At 24.5% G+C, this 13,885-nt stretch overlaps 2 protein-coding genes across 5 annotated transcripts in view; both read right to left on the minus strand.

Annotated features, from left to right (window-relative positions):
• Positions 1-5,455: 5,455 nt before the first annotated feature.
• LOC127282186 (SET and MYND domain-containing protein 4-like) lies at positions 5,456-9,339 on the minus strand. Of its 2 annotated transcripts, XM_051306304.1 has the most exons (8): positions 8,750-9,339; positions 8,132-8,666; positions 7,717-8,024; positions 7,440-7,648; positions 7,233-7,357; positions 6,599-6,808; positions 6,154-6,204; positions 5,456-5,872 (listed from the first exon to the last, which is right to left on the minus strand). In XM_051306304.1, exons 1-8 carry the CDS (start codon positions 9,048-9,050, stop codon positions 5,554-5,556), a joined length of 2,058 nt encoding a protein of 685 aa, XP_051162261.1. In that variant the 5' UTR covers positions 9,051-9,339; the 3' UTR covers positions 5,456-5,553. The 2 variants fall into 2 exon arrangements, with proteins under 2 accessions (XP_051162261.1, XP_051162262.1); XM_051306305.1 differs by lacking the exon at positions 6,154-6,204.
• A 186-nt stretch (positions 9,340-9,525) lies between these two features.
• LOC127282225 (aquaporin AQPAn.G) overlaps positions 9,526-13,885 on the minus strand; it is a 43,049-nt gene continuing 38,689 nt past the window's right edge. For all 3 annotated transcript variants that reach the window (XM_051306385.1, XM_051306386.1, XM_051306387.1), the window contains 2 exons: positions 11,948-12,091; positions 9,526-11,122 (listed from right to left, as the gene is read on the minus strand). In XM_051306385.1, the coding sequence (XP_051162342.1) occupies positions 10,721-11,122; positions 11,948-12,091 (546 nt within the window). In that variant the 3' untranslated portion in view covers positions 9,526-10,720. The remainder of the gene's footprint in view (positions 11,123-11,947; positions 12,092-13,885) is intronic.

Consider the following 13,885-nt stretch of genomic DNA (forward strand, 5'->3'; position numbering starts at 1 on the left):
AATTATTATAATTATATTTATTGAATTAAAAACAAATTCTATTTAAATCTTTTGAAACAACAGGGTTACTCTATATCAAACTGTACCACTCGTAAATTTATTAACTTGGAACTAATATTAGTTTAAATTGGAAACTGACATAATTCTTTTTTTTAAATAATAATATTAACAAAATTGTAATTTTTTTGTTTTTATATTTGAAAAATCTCAAAAATAATTATTAAAAAATATTTTTAAATCATTATAATTTCCAAATGTATTTGAAACGATTTTTGAATTTTATCACCTTTACACTTGCATCTCGATAGCTCTATGATTACATTAAAATACAAAAGGTACGCCTATTAAATTATGGAATATAATATATTATATTTTTAATTATATTATAAAATATAATAAGAAAATTAAATCAGTTACAATTAGTGCATATTGGCCTATTTTTAGACGTGGTCATCGTGAATGTATTACAATTTTATAAACGAAACCTTTTTCAGTCAGCTAAATTTACAATTTTCTTTAATACATATTTTCATATTTAAAAAATATTTTCGAGTTGTTTTAGTAAAATTTTAATCCCGGATCTGTTAGAAATACTGAAAATCGCGATCCCTTTAATATTAAAAAAAAATTATGAAAGTGAAGCTACAAATATCAGATTTGTATTATAAATTGAAACTATCTAACTTATGAAGATATCATTGACTAAAACTACTAAGAACTACTACTGACTATCATTGACAGAAAGTGGTATTAAATTTTAAAGATTTTTATAGCAAACAGTTGAAGGTATTCATCACTTAATACAGACTGTGACTATAAGCAATTGAGACTTCATAGATTTCTATAGAGAACTGTACGCTATCAATTGACTAAAAGAGCAGCTTGGAGTAATTATTGACTGCAATTACCAGGTTGAAGTTCTCAGGTTGATTGATTGATTACCAGTACATGATGAGAACTACACGAAAAATCAGTTCGTCAATCATTAAGAGACATTTCTGTCACTTTGAGACACGGGACACTTTTTCCGTAGAATTTTAGTTAATTTTCAAATATTTTTAACTGAATTTTTTAAAAGTAAAGAATTTATCGAATACTATACGAGTGTGCGCAACTTTATTAAACGTTTACGAATCATTAGTGAAAAGTTTGTGAAACGTTAGTTGACTTTATAATTTTTTGAATAATTAAAAAGTGATGTTCGGTGCAAAATCTTTTTTCGAAAATGATGAAAAATCTCGTCATGTAGTATATAAGAACAGTGACTTTCAGTGTTATAAGCGTGCGTTTTTATATGTAGTTTTTAAGTATTTCTAATTCGTAAATGTGTATTGGTTTAAAGTGTAAAAAGTATCGAACTATGCAACGAGAAAGTGTATTAATTCTGTGCCAATAAGTTTTTGAAATTACTAATAGTGAAAAAAAATTTTTTTTTTTTGTTATTTATCAGAAAGTGTATTATTATTCAGTGCCAAGCAGTGTTTGAAATTACTAATAATTGTGAAAAAAAAAAATGTTGTTTGATTATTCATCAGAAAGTGTATTATTATTCTGTGACAATCAGTGTTTGAAATTACTAATAATTGTGAAAAAAATTAAATTTTTTTTTTTGTTATTTATCAGAGACTTTTAATCTTTAAACGATTTTATGTCCCGTCTCAAAATGACAGACTATTCTGTTAGTGATTGACGAAATTATTTTTTCCGTGTAGAATTCCATATATCATGACTCGAAACCATCAATAATAATCTGAAGCTATCACACGACTGGAAAACCAGCTTGGTGCTGCCAATGTTTGCGTCGAACAGCATATTGATAGGTCTTTCCTGTAGTTATAGAAGTTCTCATTGCTTAAGACTTCAGCAAATGATGTTTAATACGTTTACGTTTATCATCCTTTTGTCTGCAAATACCAACAACTGAAGCTATATATCATTGACTGAAACTGATAACAAATGACGGTACTGTTTTATCTGTATAATTGTAGCTTCAATTTTAGGTTAAAAAATTCTGTTCCGAAAGTGTTTGAAACTCCTGTAATCGCGATCGTTCAAAATTCTAGAAGAAGTAATTTGGTTATTAATAATATAATAATTATAATTATTATTAATAATAATGATTAATAACAATAATTAATAATAAGAGGTAATAATACATAATAGGTAATAAATACAAATAGTTGTAAACATAGCTTCAAAAGATTCAAACAAATATAATTTATTATCAATTAAATAATTGTAACTTTTATTAAAAAAGAAATGAAATTAAAGCTGTAAGATAATATTTCTAAAAATTAATTTAAACTACTGTAGCTATTAAATCAATCATTGACTGAAAATATCACTGACAGAAACTAAATTTAAAGTTATTTTTTAATAAACAGTATTACTATGAATTAAAACAGACTGTAACTATAAGGACAATTAGAACTTGAGAGATTTCTAGTAACTGAAGCTATCAATTGACTGAAAGAACAGCTTGGTTCAATCAGATTAATTGATAATCAGTGCTAGATGTGCTTTATGCTTAAGAAATCGCAACTCGAAATCATTTTACAATCTGAAGCTATAACATAACTGGAAAACCAGTTTTGTGCTGCCAATGTCTGTGTCGAACAGCATTTTGAGATCCTTCAGTTACTAGTAGTTGAAGTTCTTATTGCCAAAGACATTAACAGTAAAATCTATCATTGATAGAAAATACTATTAAATTTTTAAGTTATTTTTTAGCAATCAGTTGAAGGTATTCATCACTTAATACAGACTGTGACTATAAGCATTTGAGACTTCATTGATTTCTAGAGAGAACTGTACGCTACAAATTGACTAAAAGAGCAGCTTGGAGTAATTATTGACTGCAATTACCAGGTTGAAGTTCTCAGATTGATTGATTGATTACCAGTACTTGATGAGAACAAAACGAAAAAAATAAGTTCGTCAATCATTAAGAGACATTTGTCATTTTGAGACGGGACACTTTTTCCGTAGAATTTTAGTTAATTTTCAAATATTTTTAACTGAATTTTTTAAAAGTAAAGAATTTATCGAATCCTATACGAGTGTCCGCAACTGTATTAAACGTTTACGAATCATTAGTGAAAAGTCTGTGAAACGTTAGTTGACTTTATAATTTTCTGAATAATTAAAAAGTGATGTTCGGTGCAAAATCTTTTCTCGAAAATGATGAATAATTTCGTCATGTGGTATATAAGAACAGTGACTTTCAGTGTTATAAGCGTGCGTTTTTATGTGTAGTTTTTAAGTATTTTTAATTCGTAAATGTGTGTTGGTTTAAAGTGTAAAAAATATCGAACTATGCAACGAGAAAGTGTATTATCATTCTGTGCCAATAAGTTTTTGAAATTACTAATTGTGTTTAAAAAAATTTTTTTTTTTTGCTTATTTATCAGAAAGTGTATTATTATTCAGTGCCAAGCAGTGTTTAAAATTACTAATAATTGTGAAAAAAAAATAATTTTTTTTTTATTATTTATCAGAAAGTGTATTATTATTCTGTGCCAATCAGTGTTTGAAATTACTAATAATTGTGAAAAAAATTAAATTTTTTTTTTTTGTTATTTATCAGAGACTTTTAATCTTTAAACGATTTTATGTTCCGTCTCAAAGTGACAGACTATTCTGTTAGTGATTGACGAACTTATTTTTTCCGTGTAGAATTCCATATATCATGACTCGAAACCATCAATAATAATCTGAAGCTATCACACGACTGGAAAACCAGCTTGGTGCTGCCAATGTCTGCGTCGAATAGCATATTGATAGGTCTTTCCTGTAGTTATAGAAGTTCTCATTGCTTAAGACTTCAGCAAATGATGTTTAATACGTTTACGTTTATCATCCTTTTGTCTGCAAATACCAACAACTGAAGCTATACATAATTGACTGAAACTTTACATCATTGACTGAAACCTCATGCCATTGACTAAAACAATATTAAGTAAATTTGAAGCTACCATTAATTGAAACTACCGACTTTTGAAGCTATTGTTTATATTTGTCTGTAATTGAAACTATGAACATTTGAAGTTAGTGTCAGTTTTTTAGCTTTAAATTGAATCTACAAATCTCATGTAAATGAAAAATAAAAATAATATTTAAAAAACACTAATAGAAAATATAGTAAGGCGTTAGAAAAATATTACATTAATTTGTTTAAACTATTTTAAAGATAATTAAATTATCTTCTAAAAGCGTTATAGTTACTGTTTAGACTTTCAATTAATTTGTAATTAAAAAAAATAGAAAAATATCTACAAGAATTGCTCTCTATATTTTTTGTAATTGAACTTTCCAGACCTATGTGTTTGTTTTATTTTTATTATGAAAATTCTGTTTAATTTAATAAATATTCTTTTAAGGGACCTTTTGTATTTTAAATGTTATTATTGAGCATGTTAGTTTTTAATTTATGAAATATTAATAACGAAATGTTAAAATTTGTTATTTACTGCAAATAGAAAAAAAATAGAAATAAAAAAAAATCTTACGAAAAAAGTCCGACTTAGGTGATCATAAACTATAACACAAAAAGAATTTTTTTTCTTCTAAACCAGAAATGAGAGTATGCAAGAGTTAGGGTTGAAAAAAACTGCAGAAAAATAGGTTACTCTATCATAACTAACATTTATTATAATTAATCGAGAAAATAAAAATAATAGTTCACAACTGCTACCAATTATTAAAGTAATCATTAGTTATACCTACACTGAAAAAAAAATTTATTTGATTAAAATAATCGGTTTACTTGACTATTATCAAATAAATATTTATTTGGATCAAATAATTTTTATTTGAATTAAATAAGTGTAATTGAAATATATGCACTTTACAAATTTTTAAACCCTGTTTATCTCATACATGTATTACTTGTAATTTAATTGTAATTTTATTTGTATTTTATTTTTATATTATTTTTATATTATTTGTACATTATTTGTATATTATTTGTATTTTATTTACCTATTATTTGTATATTATGTATTTGCATTTAATTTGTATTTTATTTGTAATTTATTTGTAATTTATTTGTGATTTATTTGTGATTTACTTGTGATTTATTTGTATTTTATTTGTAATTTATTTGTGATTTATTTGTGATTTATTTGTGATTTACTTGTGATTTATTTGTATTTTATTTGTAAGTAATTTGTATTTTCTTTGTACTTTATTTGTATTTTATTTGTATTTTAGTAGTATAAGGAATTAGATTGTACAAAATATGTAATACTATATAAATAAAACAAAAAATTCTATTCTTTTTTTTTATAAATATTTGCTAATAGTCAAGTAACCGATTATTCGAATCAAATAATAATTTTTTTTAAAATATTAATAATTATAATTAGCATTACAATTAATCTTTAAATATGCGAATAACCCGACCTCTTCATACTCTCTTAATACTTAAAATTAAAAATTTCTTTATTTTAACACGTACTTTGGCATTTCTATTATATTTAAAATTACAAAAATGTCGGAAACATAATTTTAAGAATGCCCCAACTTTTTTAAACATTTGATTGAGAAAACAAGTCAAATTGCAGAGCAATTTCCAAAACTTAGAAAACAAATTCGAGCTCCCTGCTGACAGAGATGATAATCTTTGAAAGGTAGACTTAAAATTGAATCAAGTAATTTGAGTATTTTTAAATAATACCTGAGTGCTTGTTCATAATCGCTTTGTTCTAAATTGTGCGACGCTAATCGAAATAGAGAATCCGTATCTTGTAGTGCTTTCAATCCTTTTAAAATATTTGTACTTTTTCCACATTTAATACATGACATCATAAATTCGTTTGTGTCCGTTTTCACTGGTAGAATATTATCGCAGAATTCAGTTTCACATTTAAACCTTTAAAAAAATCAGTTATTTTATATTAGAACTGTGTCTATACTAATTGAAATTAGAAAAAAATATTCATGTAATTTCCAATTGATGGAAATTATTTCAATTATTTACATATAAAAAAAATTGATTTACATATAAATAGGAAACATGCCCATGCAGGTTTTAAAAGATCAAAATATTTTACGACAAATGATAAAATCTGGAAATAATTTTTTAAAAAACTAATTTAAAAAAAATAATGGGGGTCATATTCTAATCTAAAATTGATAAAATTATATTTTTACATTAATTTACTCTCCCTGGAAATGTTTGGTACTTCCAAACTATTGTAATGCCTGAAAAATGAAAAATGACGACACATCACATTGAATTTATTAGTAAAAATTAGTAAACATATTCATTTTTAAAATTTTGTTATTTATATTCAAAATAAATTATAGAAATTAGCGCCTTGTAATTAACAAATATTAAATATCTTAAACATATAGAATTGTTAATAACAAATATATTAGAACATTCAAAGATTTCTTGAAATTAATTTAATTTTATTTTATTCATATTAATTAAATGAAATTAATTTTTTTGAAATAATAAAATACTTTTAATGAACGTAAAAATAGAAAATTAGTACAAAATTAGAGTTCATATTGCAAAAAATAAAAAACAAATAACAAATGACAATTGGAAATAAATAAATTTTTAATAATTAGAAGAAAATTCTTTTTTTACCTGAAAATTCGAGGATCAATATCAACTAAAAGTGGCCAATGACCACTGCACGCTTCGCAATTACAATCAAACCAATATTGCATTCTTAATTTTCTTTTTCGTTCCATTTCTGACATTTCAGCGAAAATTGGTCCATAATTATCATTAATTTCCGTGCCTGTTTTAATAGTTCTTATTGCTCTCACAATCATCGTTGTTCCTATAAAATATCTGCAAAAAATTCAAAAAAAAGTAGGTAATAATTTTTATATTTAATTTATTTTACTAATTTTATTTAAAAATTATACATTATTGTTAAATAATGTAAACTTTTAATTTAATTTATTTAGATGAAAAAAATATAGAAATGGAATTTAAATCATTAACGCAAAAATTAAATTTTATTTCACTCAAAATTAAATCTTACTAATAATTATAATTTCATCTAAATTGTTTCTTACGTTAAATCATAATTTCATGAAATCAGTTATGTCATTTTAATTGCAAATATACTGAGAATTCCCAACGGGGAAATAATTTTCACTGGAAATTAAATTCGCATAATTATGAAAAATCGAATTAAATTTTTTTTTTTAAATCTAATTAATTTTGTTATTTTTGGTAAAACTTGAGGGAAAAAAGGATTTTTATTTACCTGATGACACCAGGATTGCATGAATGATTTAAAAGAGCAATTGAAGGAAATGAACCACCGCCAATAAATAAATTCTTCGACTTAGATAAATTTTTCTCGCCTTTTAATTTTACGAGCTCAGAAATCTGTTAGAAAAAAAGAAAATAAAAGAATGAAAATTACAGAAAATAAATCTCTCTTCCTATTTTTCCATACAAAATTATATACCTCGTGCGCATTAAATTGCAGCAATTGTAAATTATGAAGTATTAAGTGTCCAATGAAAAGTTCTTCGTTAGAAAGCAAATCTTCTGATGTATCCGGAGTTTTAATATTTTCAGGAAAATAAGACGTTGTCTTTAAGAGTCTTAATAGCCAACATGCCATAAATGTACGATGAAAAATATCCTCAACTGTTCTTTTATCCTCATGGGACACTGAAAATTTAAAGAAAATGAAAATTTGTTCATTTTTGTTTTTAAATACAAAATTTAATTTTTTTTACCCATTCCATAAAGTGATTCATAATCAGACCCTTTATAAGGTTGTATTTTCGAACCGACATATTTTTCATTTAATTTCTCTTCCAATTTAATTAGTTCGTTTAAAGGTCGTTGAGTAATTGCTCTTAATGCTAATAAACATGTCACGGACATGCCAGAACTCCACAATGGTCCTAATATTTTACATTCTATCGAGTGTAAATTTTTATCTGAATTTCTACAATTTATTGAACAATATGCAATCGAACTGCAACAATAGGCTGGTATTGGAGCTAAAATTCTCTCCAAACAAAAATGACAATGACTCAATCTGTAAATTTTAAATTATTTCAAAAAAAATTCTATTTACAAAAAGTTTAATTTAAAAATTAATAATATAAATAGCCAATTAAGTAAAAATAATTATAAATAATTTACCTGTACTCTCCTAGTAAAATAGCGCAATGAGCTTTTTCAACGGCGATAATTTCCCCGGGAGCAATGTCCCTTGTGGCAATGGCAAATCTTCCAATTTCACCACCTGCGTCTTTAATTTCAACAGCATTACTAAATGCCGGATATGATAAATTTATATCCTTTGTTTTTGGTAACTGTGATTTTTTTGTCAATTTTGTCTTAATTTTTTTCGTTATTAATTTATTATTATTTTCATTGAGTTTTGCTCCTCTTTCCATAATTGCCAACATTACTCTAATGTCAGATTCTAATTTTTGTTTTTTCTCCAGTGGAATTTTTGCATAGTCGAGAGCTTTTAAAGCACTTTTAAATGCATCCATTGCTTTTGAATGTTCCTCTAATGCCAATAAACATCTTGCTCGTCTATCATCTAATTTATAAAGTAATTCTTTTGAATATCCCATTTTTACAGCTTCCTCTGCATCAATTATTGCCAATTCATAATCATTCAAATGATATAAAGCCGCCGAACGATTACCATAAAGAATTGCCAAATCTGAAAAATTGAAATAATTTTTGTTTTCACAGTATTTAAAATTTTTTTTTTTTATTAAATACAAATAAAAATGTTCACGTTACCTTCTCGTGGTGCTAAAATGATGGCATTGGAATATTTTGACAATGCTTTTTCAAAATTTCCACAACCAAAAAATTTATTTCCTTCATTTTTTAATTTCAAACATTTTATTGAATTTTTTTTACATTCCTGATCGTCAATTTCAAATGTGAGTCGACGTGCCTCTGGATAATTCATTAAAAATGCAATTCTTTCTGTATCTTTATTTAGTGAACCAAAATATTTAAAATCATTATCATTTATTGCACGACGTAGTGACAATAAATTCGATCGAAAATAATCGCTCACATCGGTGTCTGCCATTTTTTGTTTCTTTCTGTGTGCACTAAATTTTTCTTTTTATTTAAAAAAAAATGTTTGCAATTAATATTAAAACAAAACAAAAAAAATTTACAGGAAAAAAATAAACATAATTTTATAAAATAATGTAACAAATGTAAAAATGAAATCAACAATTTTAAAATTCTATAATTTCTTGACGGTGGATGATTTTAAACTGGCTTTTATGCTATAGAGCAGACACTATTTTGGTGCATCTATTTTCAAACTAATCACAGAATCACTGGAGGGGAGTTACAAAATGTAAAATGTAAAAGATTTCACTTTCCTTTTTGAAAACGAAAGTATTTATCTATTTATGTACCGGTAAAAAATTCATTTTTCCGTATAGAATTTAAAAACATTTGAATTTATTAAAAAAACTATATTTATATTTTGAAACTTTAATTATTTTTTTTAAAGATTTTTAGAATTAATAAACAATGAAAAGAGATTCTTAGAAGATTAAATTTATTTTAAGTACAATATATACAAATCTTAATAACTAGGCAATTTTTCAATGAATCAGAAGTAACTAAATAATCGGTTAACTTCCTTTAAAAGAGGCAGAGATTTTTTTTCTCACATATTCAATTATCTCAGTCAGTCAAAAAATTTTAAATACATTTTTAATAAAAAATACCTATCATTAAAAATTTTTTTTTTTATTTTTAAATGTAATTTTCATTTTTTTCGCTCTTTGATTTTCAAGACTGAAAATTTATTTTACCAAAGTTTCAAAAGTATAATATAAAAAAATTTTAATAAAAAGAATTCTATTTGTTTTCAAAAAAAAAATTTTAAACTTCAAATATATTTATGGCAAAATCGTAGATAAAATTCTTGTTCAAATAGACATAGTTTTTATAATGAAAATATACAAAAAAAGACTGAAAAATACTATAGAAATAAGTAATTTGAAAATTTCAAATTACTTACTTTAAAATTACTACTTTCATATTACTTTGAAATTTCATTTCAAATTTGTCTTTCAAAAATATTAAATTAAAAATTATTTACTTATAAATAGAAATAGTTTTAAAAAAAGGGTATTTATAATTACATCTGAGAAGAAACTTTTGTTTCCAAGAAATACTGAAATCTCGTAAATCACAATTAAGGATTCTACGTGTGATGTAACTTAAAAAAAAATTAATAATTTAATTAAATATTTTTCTTTGCTCATTATTTAATTTCTTGCCAGCAAGAAATTGTGAAATAATACGAAATTTTTTTACATTCAATCTCCGTGTTTCATTGATATTCTTTTTTAAAAAAAATTTGTTTTTGATTTAATACTAAATTTAAATTTTTTGAAATTTATTTAAAAAGAATATTGCTTCAAATAATTTATATTTCATAAATAGTGATTTATCTTTCTTTGACATTCAATTCTCTCCTTTTTTTCGAAAAATCCCTAAATTGTGAGCTACGAGTGTGAAAAGTCTCAATTATATTACTTTCTCTATTTTTTCCATCTTGTCATATTAAAATCAAAATTTCAATTTTAATAATTTCCCATTTTTATTCGGACAAATAAAATTTTTTCATTTAGATGAATTGAAAAATAGAGAAAAAATAAAAATGCGACTTCAAGATTCAAAATTAAATAATAATAATAATAATATTAAAAAAAAGAATATGATTGTATTATCTTAAAAATCGTAGGAAGCTTCATCTTCGTCTTTGCTTCTCGCCTTAAATCCCATTCTGTAGATTGCGCCAGCCAAAATGCCACCAAGAATTGGTCCAACCCAATAAATCCATTGATATCTCCAGTCTCCCAAAATCACAGCTGGACCAAGAGAACGTGCTGGATTCATACTGCTACCAGTTGCTGGTACAACGGCCAAATGACAAACAGTGATTGTTAATCCAATTGCAAGTGGTGCCCATCCACGGCAATCGTGTCTTTTTGGATCAGTAACTGCATGGACCACAAGCACCAATAAAAATGTAATAATCGCCTCAATCAAAATTCCCTGTCCACTTTCAACTTTTGCATTGAGTAGAGTCAATCCCAATGATCGATTCGTCAATTCCGAAGGAAGTGCCATCTGCGAAAAAATTTTTTTTAATTAATTTAAATAAACATTAAAATTAAATTGATACATTTTTTTAATTAAAAACAAAATAAATTTATCAAGAAATTAACAAAATTAATAAAAAGGTAATAAAAAAAAGAAAATTATAATAAATAAAAGAAATCGCATAAATTGTTTTAAATCGAATTAATTGTGAATTAAAAAAATTTCTGTTAAAATATATATTCTCGGGGAATTAATTTTCTCCTTTTTTTAGATTTCGTTGATTTTAAATATTTTTTTTCTGCAAAAAAAAAATCAGAACGTTGATAAATATAATTATATTTGATACAAACATTCTTGGGTGCAAATGGGGACTTAATTATATATTTATTGACCAGTAGATTGACCAGTTTCTGATGTAACGGATTTTTTACACGCGGGACAATTCCCTCCCAAGGAAATCAGAACTCTCTCAACCTTGACCTTGTACAATGACACTTTAATTAAGTAACTTGTTCTCCAAATTCCTTCATCCCCCTCACGTGTAAAATAATCCCCTTTTTTTTTAATCAATTAATTCACATAATTATTTTTCTCTATTTAAAAAGAAAAATTAATTTAAAATATCAAAAATACAATCTAATTTCACAATTTTTCAAATAGTCACAAAATTAATATATTAATTAAAATAAAAAATAATTAAAAATAAACTAAAATTCTGTTTATTCCAGATTAATTTTCTGAATTTATTTGAAAAATTAAATCATATAATTGTTTTTAACATTTCTTTGAAGTGAATAAAATTTAAAAAAAAATTTTTTTTCCAATAAATCAGAAAACAAAAAAAAGATTTACCTTTAATACACCAGCTCCTGCAATTGCTCCGCAACATTGACACACGACATAGCATAATCCTCGAAGTATGGTGCAATTTCCACTAACAACAAGACCCAATGTCACTGCCGGATTAATATGACATCCGGAAATTGGTCCCAGAACCTAAAATAAAATTTTTAAAAAAAGTTAACAAAAAATCGGTATTTTTTTTAATTTTAAAAAATAAAATTTTAAACTATAAAAAAAATATTGAAAAAAATCAAAAAATGTATTTAAACGAAAAAATATGATTACAAAAAAAAAATATACCTGTATTTAATCTTTCGTTTCATTTAATAGTAGCAGATCACTTGTCAAGGTTTTTCTCGTATTTTCTTCTATTCGGGTGAAATCTGCGATCGTGAATCGATTCCCGAATGAATAATTCACGATTGAGTATGTTGTAATTTGTAATCATTGCACATAAACAAACATTTCATCAAATTTGGGGTCCTTTTTCTCAATATATTTTTTTATTTTATTTTAATAAAAGATATTGAAAAAAAACTATTTTTCTAATTAAAAGAAATATTCCGCTTCTGGAATTTTTTCACATTTGTTAATTAATTTATTACTTTATTTTTTATTTTTTATTACATATTAAAATTAATTGTAAATTCTAATTTTTTTATATTATAATTAATAATAATATTGCACTGGTCGTAAATATATGAATAAATATTATATGGGGGGGAAAAATTCTCATTTTGAGAGGTGAATCCTCTAATATTGAGAATATTTTTTTTTCTTCGAAAATAAAAAAATGATCAATGAAAATGAGTGGGCTTAATTAAATAATTTTAGATTCCTAGAATCAATAAAGTGTGGAAAAAAAATGATTTGGGTCCGATGGACCCTAAGAGATGCTGGTGGGGTCCTGTGGCCCAGTTCTCATGTTGGCAAGGTCTTCCTTTGCCCTAGGCTCTTTAGAATACGCATACACATTTGCCGACGACTTGACGCAATTACGTAATTCCTCTCCTTTTTTTTTATTTTTTTTTTACACAACATGTCCCCATAAACAGAAAATTTCCATTCTATTTTATTAAAAAAATTTTTTTGATTACCTTTCTGTTTTTTGAAAATTATTATCAGGTATAATTTTATCCCCCCAAAAAAACAGTGCAATATTTATAACATTTTTTTTCAATTTTGAATTTTTTTTTTTTATTCATAAATAAAATTATTATTTAATTATTTTAATTAATAAATAAATATTTAAATAATATAAAATTAAATTTTCACTGAATGTCAATTAACAAATATATGGAAAAATAGCCTTTTTTTTTATTTTTAGAACTAAGTAACTTTGTAGATTCTTTTAAGACATATTGGTATTGCTCTCTTTTCTATATATTTAATTACAAATCGTTTATTGCTTTTAGCTATCACTTATGACAGGTGTTCAAGACTATACGCAATAATTTTATAGGAGAAAAAAAAGAAATAAAACGATATCCTCTCAGGATTTTATTGCAATTGCAAAATAGTAATAAACAATTATTTATCACTATTAAAGTGTAGCTAAGTTTCTGTTTAGAATTTTTTTTTCTTGCTTCATTTCATTTTATATTATTTCAAAAAAAAAAAAATTTTTCTTTTACTTTTTAATAAATTTTGCGGTTTACTGATAGAAAAATTTAATTAACGGAAGAACTTTATGTAATTGAGATTTTGTAACAAAAAAGTCGTTGCAATGCGGAATTGCATTTTCATAACGATATTATTATTAAAAAAAATCTAATTTTACCAAAAATAGACCCAAAAAATTTTTTTTTTAAATTATTCAATTATAATTTATACAATTATTTATTATTTATAATAATAATTATAATAAAAATAGCACTAACAATAATAATAACAATAATAATAAAAATTATTGTTATATAGGTAAGGAATTGAAAAATATTACTCATC

The sequence above is a fragment of the Leptopilina boulardi genome, unplaced genomic scaffold (genome assembly GCF_019393585.1).
Source record: "Leptopilina boulardi isolate dan_hultmark-lab unplaced genomic scaffold, ZJU_Lbou_2.1 LbouV2_291, whole genome shotgun sequence".
Taxonomy (NCBI): Eukaryota; Metazoa; Arthropoda; class Insecta; order Hymenoptera; family Figitidae; genus Leptopilina; species Leptopilina boulardi.

Bases quoted from the DNA above. Each gene is read 5' to 3' on its own strand.
- LOC127282186 (XM_051306304.1), bottom strand. From the start codon at position 9,050: ATGGCAGACACCGATGTGAGCGATTATTTTCGATCGAATTTATTGTCA. The intron at 8,025-8,131 runs GTAAATTATTTA...TAAAATTTACAG, and splicing joins ATTTTACTAGGAGAGTACAG to ATTGAGTCATTGTCATTTTT. The intron at 7,649-7,716 runs GTAAAAAAAATT...TTAAATTTTCAG, and splicing joins TGAATCACTTTATGGAATGG to TGTCCCATGAGGATAAAAGA.